Source organism: Limulus polyphemus, unplaced genomic scaffold (assembly GCF_000517525.1).
Source record: "Limulus polyphemus unplaced genomic scaffold, Limulus_polyphemus-2.1.2 Scaffold7316, whole genome shotgun sequence".
Classification (NCBI taxonomy): domain Eukaryota; kingdom Metazoa; phylum Arthropoda; class Merostomata; order Xiphosura; family Limulidae; genus Limulus; species Limulus polyphemus.
The window spans coordinates 6,641-18,763 of NW_013672926.1; the positions used below are offsets into that span (position 1 = coordinate 6,641).

At 32.5% G+C, this 12,123-nt stretch overlaps 1 protein-coding gene across 1 annotated transcript in view; it reads right to left on the minus strand.

Moving 5' to 3' along the window:
* Window positions 1–5,128: 5,128 nt before the first annotated feature.
* The window catches only part of LOC106474516 (clustered mitochondria protein homolog), a gene marked incomplete at its 5' end in the record, with an annotated part of 26,487 nt that continues 19,492 nt past the window's right edge, over window positions 5,129–12,123 (minus strand). The window contains 4 exons of the mRNA XM_013935208.2: window positions 5,129–9,346; window positions 9,697–9,770; window positions 11,256–11,390; window positions 11,865–11,994. Of these exons, the coding sequence (XP_013790662.1) occupies window positions 9,184–9,346; window positions 9,697–9,770; window positions 11,256–11,390; window positions 11,865–11,994 (502 nt within the window). The remainder of the gene's footprint in view (window positions 9,347–9,696; window positions 9,771–11,255; window positions 11,391–11,864; window positions 11,995–12,123) is intronic.

Sequence of the window (12,123 nt, forward strand, 5' to 3'; positions counted from 1 at the left end):
CTCGATTATTCCAACTCTCCAAGTTTGTTTTTTCTTAGCCATAAAGCTACATTCTGGGCTATTTGTGCTATGCCCAATTTTAACCTTATAAGTTGTTTATTTTTACTTCAAGTTTTTTCAGTTTTGGTGATTTGAAAGACATGGGTTAGGTTCTCATTGCTACCAAACTTGATTGTCCTGTATTTATTATGGCAAAGCTATTAAGGCTATCTGTCACTAATTTTGAACTACTGACTAGAGGGAAAGCAACTTTTTTCCCCAGGGTAAAGTGAAGTCCCTATAGTTGGGGTAGTGCCACTTTTGTTAAGTGGGCGTTTCGGGTGTGTGAACAAAGGTCCGAACACGTTGTGTTTCTCCTTTTGTTTTATTTACATAATACATTCAAATATTTGTAAATCACATCTACCACATATACAGACTTTATAACATTTTAACCAAAGCAAACCCTAACAGAAGACATCATCATATACGTACTTGATAAATCATAATATGTAGCTATTTAACATGTATTTAACGTGTTCAATAGCTTAGTGTGATATGGCAATACACCTTAGTCTTAAACCAGCCCACATCGTAGCTAGTTGGTCTAAAGGTATATCATCTGCGACGTCTTTTTCACAAGCCATCAATAGAAGTTCCTCTAATCTTTATTCATTAATCCTTGATCTGTAAAAAGTCTTTCACAAGCTTCAGTTTACTAAATGTTCTTTTGTCTTTGACCACGATTACTGAGCTAAAAGCTTGTTGATGAAAAGAAATACCGATTTTTGTTCGTCAGCTATTTTAGCGGCACTTGGGATATCTTTAACATCTTTGTTGGTTACTGTCAAGTGCAATTTGAAGGTCTCTAGTTCTGACATGGGAGCATTGGGATCCGGTCTTTATCCTCAGGATAAAATTCTGTGATAGCTTTTAATGTTTGAAGTAAGGTGCATTTTTGTTGTAGTGCAGAGCTTCCATTAAAGGCTTGACGGTTGTTCTCGTGGACATCTGCAAACGGTTTGTAATCATAAGGCAGAGCTACAGAAGTCTACATCTGGCTCTAATACTTCAGCCCAGGTACAGCAATCTACTGTACAGAACCAACTAAATACTAGTCTACACGCCCTTGTTAGAAACACATCACTAAGAAATTCGTCAATTTTATTACCGGTACAGCCATGGATTCTCGGTATATTCTTTCCAGTCACAAGCATCTGTCCACAATGTTGATCAAAATCAGGTTTAATGAAGTTCAACAAAAAAAAAAGACATCTCTCTACTACAACTTGTACCCAACATCAATGTCACTGTGGATATTTGGAGTAGCAGACAAATGTTCAGCTTGCTTGGAGTCATTGGTAATTTTATACTGAACTGGAAAATGCAAACAGTTATGCTGGATGTCGGCGTTTCAATGCATCCAACATGATCAAGGCCATCTGCTTGAACCGCGAACAGTAGCTAGTGTGAGATACGGTGATAACACACTTACAGATAGTGTTTGTTTGTTTTTTGAATTTCGCGCAAAGCTACACGAGGGCTATCTGCGCTAGCCTTCCTTAATTTAGCAGTGTAAGACTATAGGGAAGGCAGCTAGTCATCACCACCCACCGCCAACTCTTGGGCTACTCTTTTTACCAACGAATAGTGGGATTGACCGTCACATTATAACGCCCCCACGGCTGAAAGGGCGAGCATGTTTGGTGGGACGGAGATTCGAACCCGCGACCCTCAGATTGCGAGTCAAGTGCCCTAACCACCTGGCCTTACAGATAGTGATTCAGCAGATGAACTTCTGGACGAATCTAAATCAGCAGACATTTTATTCGAATTTCTTCCTGAACATGACCCATGCTCTTCCCACCCGCTATAGATCGTGGTCATAGATGGCATAAAAAAACTGAACCACTGTTGAAAGTAATTTCCAAAACATCAGCCATCGTGTCCTACATTCGAAAATCAACGCAAGCAAATATAATTTAAAGATTTTGGTTTAGAACACCATCCAATGATGTTTGTCAATCAACTTACAAATAAGAATAACGGTTTTCAGCAAATTGTGATAAATCAACAAGATTTCAAAAGATGTTGACTTATGAAGAAAAAAAAAATGCAAAATGTCACAGTTTTGAGTACTATAGTATTTTTTAACTTTCAAACTTAAGAGAGGAAAAATTAGGATCATTTCTCACAAAAACAAACCTTTAAGTGCTATCAAGTTTGAAATTTTTTCTGACGTCAAGATTAATAGTTTGTTTGTAGTTAAGCACAAAGCTACACAATGGGCTAACTGTGCTCTGCCCACCATGGGTATCGAAACCTGGTTTTCAGCTTTGTAAGTCTCCAGACATACCGCTGTGCCACTGGGGGAAATAAAGAGAGAAGCTAATTTTTATGGATAAGAAGGAACATGTGAGGTACTTTACCCTTTGTCTAAGCAAGCCAACATTTGAAGGTTGCACAATTTCCTTAAATTCATGAAGAGAACTATTAATGAAAACATTGTAGACACATACTCTCTTCCTAGTATATCCCCGATTTCAAGTTATGTATGAAATACTTTTAGTAAAATAGTATGTTTTTTCTGTGAAGTTTATTTTCCGTGCGGCTTTTAGAATAATGGTTTTGTTTTATACGTAAAATACCGAGACCTTAATTGCTTATAAGTGACTGGTATATTTATATACTTGAAATATATAATGTATGCTGAAGTAAGGAGAGTTCAAGTGGGTACGTATAACAATTGAAATAATTGGTAATTAGAAGTTAGGCCAAACTTCCCGTTATCTAACATGTCATTCTAGGACTAACAGCAAGCTGCACGTTATCTAACACGTCATTCTAGGACTAACAGCAAGCTGCCCGTTATCTAACGTCATCCTAGGACTAATTGCTTAGAACCAAAACTTACAACAGTTAATAAAATTTCAGCATCAGAGAATGTCAATAAAGTTTGGAGATGGCTTGAGAAGATAATGAAAGAAACTTTATTACAGATGTACAATGTTTTGAGAAACTTGTATCATCATCATGTACCTGAAGGCATTTTGTTTGTAGTCTGTGTGAGAAGTTGGCCAACCAAATAACAGAAACAAAGGTATAATTGATAATTATTACATATACTGCTAGTCAGTGAACACGGTGGGTAAATATAGTTAAGAAGCTAGCTTAATACATGAAGTTGTTTAGGAATGCCTAAACAGGGATTAAAACTTTAATGTTAATTCTTCAAATTTAATTAATATGAAGTATAAAAGTGTTACATATTAAACCCTTTATGACAGTTTCACTAATGAATATATGCAAAGATCAAATTGTTTATTTCAATCTTTATTTGAAAATCTCTTATACATCATTGCAATTTCTTGTCATACACTTCTAGTCCAAACATACTTATGGCAAGTTCTATAGTTAGATTGAGTCAACAATTAGGAAATCCTGATGGAATGTCTACCACTACAGAACATCTACACAGTGATCATATATTAGTAACACTTTTACACCTAATAAACACTAAAGATGTGGTGGTGGAGCACAGGATGGATAGACGGTAACTTCCACATAGTGGTTGAATTCACAGTGCACCCAAGATGACTAATTTCTGGTAATACAAAACTAATTAAAGAAAAATTGCCAGTTGGAACAAACTGGTCAATGTTCAGTTGATGATTCAAATTGATCCGATACAGAAATCAAACATCCTAAGTTCTAACATGCTACTATTTCATGATTATAACTAGCAAATCTCAAACAATTGTACAAAACATTAAAAAACAAAAAAACTTAAGAGCCTACAAAAATAGAAAGGAAGAGAAATTCTAGTTACTTCAGTTTAATCACGCAGTTCTCGCAGAAAGTAATTTAAGCTGTTAAAAAAGTCATGGCCATCGAGTTTAAGTGTTTGTCATCAGTAATCACAACTATGCCCACATCATGTATGTAACCCTTTGAATATTTTCTTAAATTTTCTAAACTAAAAATAAGTCTCTTCTGACAGTAACAACAAAATTCTGAACCATAAACTAAGATTCTTACCCTTACCCTAGTATAATAGCAAGGTACAAACCTTGTACTGGTGTATTATTGTTCAATTTTAACGTTTCAAATTGTGCTTTTTATAAACAAAAATAGTACAATTCGCACAATTACTGAATAATCACCAATGTAAAAAAAAAACAACAACAAACATACAAAACATGCTGTAGTATTGATTAAGCATGTGTTTCATGACTAATAATTATATATTTATTCATAAAGGCAGTATTGTTGTATACATTAGCTTCTCTTATCACCATTCTATATTATTAAAGTATTAAAAGAACAGTAAAATCCTTGCATCTTAATCTATACAATAAGGGATGATATGATTTTTTCAAACTGATAACAGCTTTACAAATACTTAAAAAAAGTGAAAAGGGATAATTCATGTGAAACGTAGCTGGGCTTTAAATAAACATTTAGTTGACCTTCTGAATAACGAAATATAGTTTAGTTGCTTGCGATTTTTAAATGCGATTACATAGAAAAAATAAATAAAGGCGTATCTTTAAATTTGTATGAAGAAATTTGGCACGTAGAGGCATCAAGCAAATGGGAGTGTTATAATATTGACTGTTGAACAATAAGATTAACAATGGTAAAATGAAACTCAGAATCAACAGATTTCCATTATTCACACTCTTAATTTCCAAAACACTAATAAATTGATGGTACTTTCACAATACCAGCATCCCCTGTTTAACGTACCTCCTATTAGCATGTTTTCGTTTTAAAGCGGTTTTTATATTAGATAACCTTTTATTTTATTAGTATGTCCAATTGCAATAGCAATTTTCAATTTAACACAGTTTTCAAATAGAAAACTGGACTCTCCAACACAGCTGCGCATGCATTAAACACTCCCTATACTTAGTTTATCTCATGTTCACCTCATAGTAGCATCATTCTGTGCGTATATGGTATACTGTGATATAATTAATTTTGAAATAAGCACAGTTAATGTAATTAATACAGGTATTTACGCAGAATGATGCTACTAAGTATATGGTATACAGTAATATAATTAATTTTGAAATAAGCACAGTTAATGTAATTAATACAGGTATTTGTAATTAATACAGGTATTTGCACAGAATGATGCTACTAAATTAATTGTGCTTATTTCAAAATTAAGTATATCACAGTATACCATATATTTAAAGCATTATTCAGTGTAAATAACAGCTATTATGAAGTAATTGTAATTAATAAACAAGGAAAATTTAACCCTAATCATGGCCTGCTAGGCAAAAATCATCTTCATCTCCTCCCGCTGCAGAATGTTTCTAAAATTTGTCACTGGATAGCACATCAGTTTCTTTACATTTTAATGTGCTAAGCAGCATCTAATGCGATGTGATAACAGTTATTAAAAAAAACTGCTGTGAAATAAAGTAATTAGTGTAAAGTTTGAAGCATCAAACTACATTACTTTATGATCTAAATACTGGTATGCTCTTATTTTCAGGTTTATGTAATGTTTCATATAACTCTTTTAATGTTCGAGTATCTAATTAATTCTATAAAACACGTTTAATAAAAGTTTATACGACCAGAAAGTTTTCGGTCAGGAATCCATCCCCCTTTACATGGGAAATTGATTTTTATTTAGTGTGTTTTAATTTAGCACAGCATTTTTCAGGAATGCAATAATTGCTCTAAACAAGAGATGCTGGTATACCAGAAGAATCTCTCTCTAGTCATTTGTATAATGCAATTATGCTGTATTATTTAAGTTGTCATAATATAGATTTATAAAGATAGTTAGGAACTTCATAACACAAACATAGTTTCATTTTACCTTTTAGATAATCTTAATTTGTTAGCAGTAAAACATTGTTGTCACTTCAAACTAAAAAAAAAAAAAACTTACCTATATTACCAGCTAATATAAGCTTGCTGTAACTTCAATACCAAGTTTTCACAGAGAAGCAGGATTTCAAATTTCCTTAAAACTATATTTTTTAACGACATATATTTACAACCACCTGTATATGCATAATGCTATGAAAACAATCTGTAACGATATTTTCCACCAGTAACTAGGTTTACAAAGTGTACACCATAGTGACTGTGGAAATAGTTATCGGAAAGTTTATTTATTGGGCATTTTTTTTTAAATCAATAATTCACTGTTGTTACCCTTGACAAAACATCTATGACATGTATTAAAAAAATGTGTTTTAGGCTTATTAAATACACAACTATTGAAACATGGGGAAAAAAATGAATATAGAGTGTTAGGGTTAGAAAGAACATTATAACTGAAAAAAATTGCTGAAATACGAAATGATTTTATATAAACTATCCAGCTGTATTTTCACAGAAGTTTATAGCCAAAATAGAATTGTTATTGCTATTTAATACTTATTTAATGTACAAAAAATATTCATACAAAACTACTACATGACAGAAGATATGATCAAATACTCTAATGCAATCTTTCATCTTCACTGTTCCTGTAATTCTGACGGAGTTTTCCTCTTTTTTGCTTATAAAAGTATTTTAATGCACAGTAAGAAAAAACACAAGGAAATGGCCAAACCAAAGATATTATATACTTCTACAAAATATACAAAAGTCTGTACAATAACTAGAATATTAAACCCAGAATTCATATACTATATATATTCTAATAGGTTCATAGTGCATCAAATGCTCCACTTCATTTAACATTACTTATTACAGGAAATTTTCTTTGTGGGGGGGAAAACAAAAAGTGGAGGTTTACCTATATTCATTCAAAAACTACATTTCTAATATTTCTATTTCTCTAACAGTTATTATACAGAATTTTATAGCTGTAAAGTGTAACTGCTTAGATTATTGTAATTTTTGCTTAAACAAACCAGACTTCAATACAGTGGTATTACAATACATGAGCTGACAGTTTATCGTTTATTATAGGGTATGCAAGTGTTTCACATTCCTCTAGCTGTGCTACACAAACAGGTACAGTTTTTGAGCAGTACATAATACATGCATGGATAACAATCTTTAAATCTCATGGTTTACTGTAATTGGTTGTAAATCGTCGTAATGGAATAAGAGATGTGTGGGCAAACTATACCTTAGTTTGTTAAGGAGGAAATACTCATTAAAATATAGCTAATCACATTCTAGATATGACAAGTTCCTCAAGTATACATATAGTTTAATAAACAAAACTCACATATAAACTTTAATCTATGTTGGAAACAATATACCACTACATCTTTAGAAACGACATCTCACTGCAGACTAACCCCAAAAATATACTAAAGGCATTCAATATTTCAAAACTTAACTATTTCAAGTTGTTCTACAGGTTTTGATTATTGATAGATGAAGGTGAGATACAACTGACTAGCCATCACAAACACTCACCCTCCTAGGATCTACTGTTATTATAATTGCATTGTACAATTTGTCCCAAAATGTTAACAATCATTTTCTGTCTTTTTTCAAAACAAAAGCAGAAGCATGCCACAATTAGTAACCAAGAACTCCAAACAAATATTAGAATGGTATTGCACTCCAACAGCTAACTGTATACAATATCTGTTAAAACAAAAAAAAAATCTGGATAATGACTGTTTACACATACTTGAAAAACTCATCTACATCTACAGAAAATTGACGAAATTCAACAGAAATGTGAAATAACGTATCGAATTTTGTTTTGTGTCCTCAGTTGTAGTAATCTATCATATAGTGCCATAACTATGTGAAAGTGATTTGTGTGTATGTATATACACACACACACATTTAAATGACAATTACATGTGCTTATTATGTTTTAAACTTTTTACAGATGCATTAACAATTCAGATGATACGCCAATTCATCTAATTTTAATCTAGTATGTATTTATTGGAAGTTGACATACAGAGAACTAATACGATGAAAGTATCTTATCTAATACAATTAACAGTTAACTAATGCAAATACAAATTTGAGCAATCTATGAAACTTAATTTAAATTAGGAAAACTTTCACATATGAAACAATACTGTACGATACGAGTTAGTGAATTTTTACTTTGTAACAAACCACTATGGAAATTCCGAACTAATAAACAATATATGTATGAGAATAAAAAAACAAAAAAGAAGAAATGCTGTCACATGAATTAACCTCCACGAGGTTTATCAAATTGCATGAATATAGTAACTATTTTCATCTCTACTAATTCTTGATTATAACAATACTAGTACCGATTACTAAAAAAAAAAAGCTTGATCTAATTACTTAGTTTCCGTACGTATACACTACTACATGACCATCAGTCTATACCCTCTTTCCTAAACACAATGACCACCAGTCAAGAGTACAAAGTGGTCAGAATTGACCCGCAGTTCATGCACTTAGAAGAGATACCTTTGTACATTTTGCTAAAATTAGATTTTATGTATTATTCAACAAAAAAAAAAGTTGCCTGAATTCCCTTTCTGAATATTTCACAACTCCCAAACTGATGCTTTAAACTTTTGCATGAATTAATAGTTTCGTATGAGATAATGACAAATTTCTAGAAAATCTAAACTCACAGAATACTGAATATGAACCAACAATTTATATCTTATTGACACAGATATTTTTCAACCTAGCAAGTAGTTCAAACTTAATCTAAAAGTTGATCTTTGCAAATTTGTTTTTCATGGAACAGAAAAGGAACCCAGGAATAGCTTCTGTACACCCTCAGTAACAATAAACACGTAAACCATCATTTTCAGGTGGGATTTGGCTTTATACCACACAGATAAGACACCTGGATGAATAACACCATAACCCCAGTTTTAATTTTGTTATCACACAGATTCAACCAATTAATACATTAAAAGGTGTTCTCTAAACTAGGTACATCATACACTTGAACCAGGACAGCTGCTGAGTTGAATGTTTACTCCATGTTTAAAACTCTCTGGTAGCTATGCAGTATAGCCAGAAAAATATAGCACCAAGTCTCCCCCACACTGATCCTACAACAGGCAGCAGGCCCGTACAAGTCCACAAGAAACCACTACATCAGTTATTACAATTTTATGACTGAATTCTTCTATGTTTTGACAAAACCTGCTCAGTAACAACACCCTCTAAAGCATAGAAAGACATTCCAGGGACAGGACACCCTCCTTTTAAGCTACAAACAGAAACAAGATGTCCTCCTACAGATTGTAATAATTATCGGCTGGCTGGATCTTTTTTGTTAGCCTCAACTTCAGTCTCGGGGGTTGCAGGAGTAGGAGAAGGACTGAGAGAATCCTCTTTTTCTACCTTACCCGATATTATTTCCTTCTGTTGGCGACGCTCAAACTCAGCTTTGAAGTGTTCAATGTCTTGCTGGCTGTAATATAGAAGAAAAATGCCACTTAACAGTAAAATATACTAACAATGGGAACAAAATGTTTTCACTAATTAGAACTAGAGATATATTTCAATATCCACAACCCGACAGACGATTATTATATTTTATTATGAACCTGATACAGCTTTAAACTATCAAGTCCCATACTTAAGAACTATTATTTGTCTTATCTAGCAAAGACTATACAGTTCACACAAATTAATTGCAGGGAAAGTGAAATGACTTTATATGAATGTACAATTCAAGAGGAATATCACAAAAGGTAATACAAGTTGGCAAAACATGACGTCAACCTTCATGTTAAAATACAGGTGCATGCTAAGTCTTACCTTATCTGAACAAACAGTATGCCATTGATGATGTTAAGCATGTCAAGGACGTTACTCATTGAAGGTGGTTGAATCTGAAAATATTAAAAACATTCAAATTGAAAACAACTAAATTATTGAGATACATTTTAACTCTTTCACTGCCATGGGCAAGAAGAAATGGTAATCTCCCTTCATACTTCCCAAAGTTTACTATTATCTAGTTTCATATAAGTTCCAAAATAGTAAAATATGCATTTTTTTTGTGTTCTTCTCATGTATCTCAAAACAAACTTGACACTGAGAGTTGTTTATCTATGAAGTGGTAGTGAAAGAGTAAATATATATATATAATCATTTTTAAATTATTGAAACATCATGATGCAGGGCTATTGGAAAACGAACTACACGTTATATGTCAAGTTGATTTGATGTATCTCAATCCTCAATTATCAGCTTGTTTACATACTGCTCACAACAAATGGGTTAACAAGTTGAATCAATGAGTAATATTTCACTTTTGTATATTACAACATGCATAACAAAGAAAGGTAAAAATCACTTATTCTCTGTCAGAAAACCCCAACAGTACTTTGTGATAATAAATTGCAATACTGACTGTATTTCTGGTTAATTATTTGTGAGAAGTTATTAGGGACCCTGTTAAACCAATAAGCAATCTGGTCATAAATTGTTTCCAAAATGTGTATATAAATCTGACAGGTTTGAATCCTGTCAGTAATTTGAGTTACTAACTTTGGATTGCTGGCTAATTAAATAAAAACTCAATTAAGTTATTACTATATTAGTGTTTTTTTAATAACTTGTGTTGCAATAAACATATCAGGTTTTAGTACAGAAACTGTTTCTCATCATATGAGGGAAAGAGGAGGGAACCAAGAAATATTAACCAGAAAGTAGCATTCTACATTTCAGTAGCTACCAGTTGCCTTTCTTAAGAGTATTCTGTCCAAACACTATACTTCCAAAATGTAACACATAAAAACACATGGATAACACGACTCTTGAAAAAAGCTATCAGCAGCCATCGAAACATACGGCATTTTAGTTGTGTGTGTTTATTTTGTATGTTTTGAAAACATGAAACACTGAAATATCACTGTAACAATTTCTCGATCATTTGGCTTAACATTTGTATTCATAATTACAGATAACAGGCATCATTATCTGTTGATGGCAAGAACTAAATCAAGACATTTCCTTCCAACCAAGTAAGTAAACAAATACTAAATCTTAAAGCTTGTAAATGTAGTGTACGGTTGTGTGTCAAAGGCTCTGATATAGGGAATGAAAACTAGCAAAAATATTCAAATTCTAATGAGGTTGAAAGTTCTAATAATTTAAATGTATTGAAAAAAATCATAAAAGGAAACAGGTTGATAGTACATGTACATATATTGAAGCTCTAGTATCAAAACTGACTACTGATTTAACTAAACAAAGATCATTCACATAACAGTCACCAGAGAGCAGTAAAAGAAAGAAATTACAATACAAAAGAATTAGGCAGACTTCCTTAATCCTAGCAAATTAAACGTGTTGTTAAAGTATAACTTCACCTGAATCGGTGGCAATACTGCTCCAGAGTTACCCTTGTAGATCTCATTCATCTTCTTTTGTAAAACAACCGCTTGCTGGGTAAGATGTCGTAAACATTCTGAGCTCTCTTTGGTTTTCTCATGGTCTTCTCCCAGCTAGACCAGAAGGTAATTATTGTCAGGAATACATTTTCTAAATTTTTAACTATGAAAACTAAACTGTTTTTTCAATTTTCTTACAAGTACATATAGTAACAAACTTTTAAAATTCATTTTTCATAAACTACCAGCCTGTGCAAAAATCTTCTATTATTAATCTCATATTTACTTACCTAAAACTAAGTTGTATTTTTCCATTATATACACACATATTACAAAAATACCAATGAAAGTTATTGGTTTCACTTTGTATCTTACAATTTTTTATTCACGGAAGAATACAAGCAATTCCAGGTTCCTAACCATCACTTCAAGTATTAACTGTATCGCTAAGTTAATACTCTGGTAAAGCCTGCTACAAAACAATAACTAACCAAATGCACTTTCAAACTTTTAAAACATAGCAACAGCAGTGTAACTAAATAGAGAAGTTTAGTTTTCTAAACTCAATTTTCAAGCAACATCGCATACCTGCTGTTTATATATTGAAAATGTTTCTTTCTCATTCTGCAAGGCAGCCCTAAAGTCTCCCATGCAGGACTGTGTGCGAGCCACCAGGTGGTAACTAACAGCAACTTTCAGACTCTTACTGCCATTATATCTATATCAGGAAATAATGTAGACATCAATACGAAATACTTAGTTTCAGAATAACAGATACTGTTACATAAATACACTATATATCAACAGTGTTCAAAAACTTTATTGGAACCTCTCTCTCTCTCTCTCT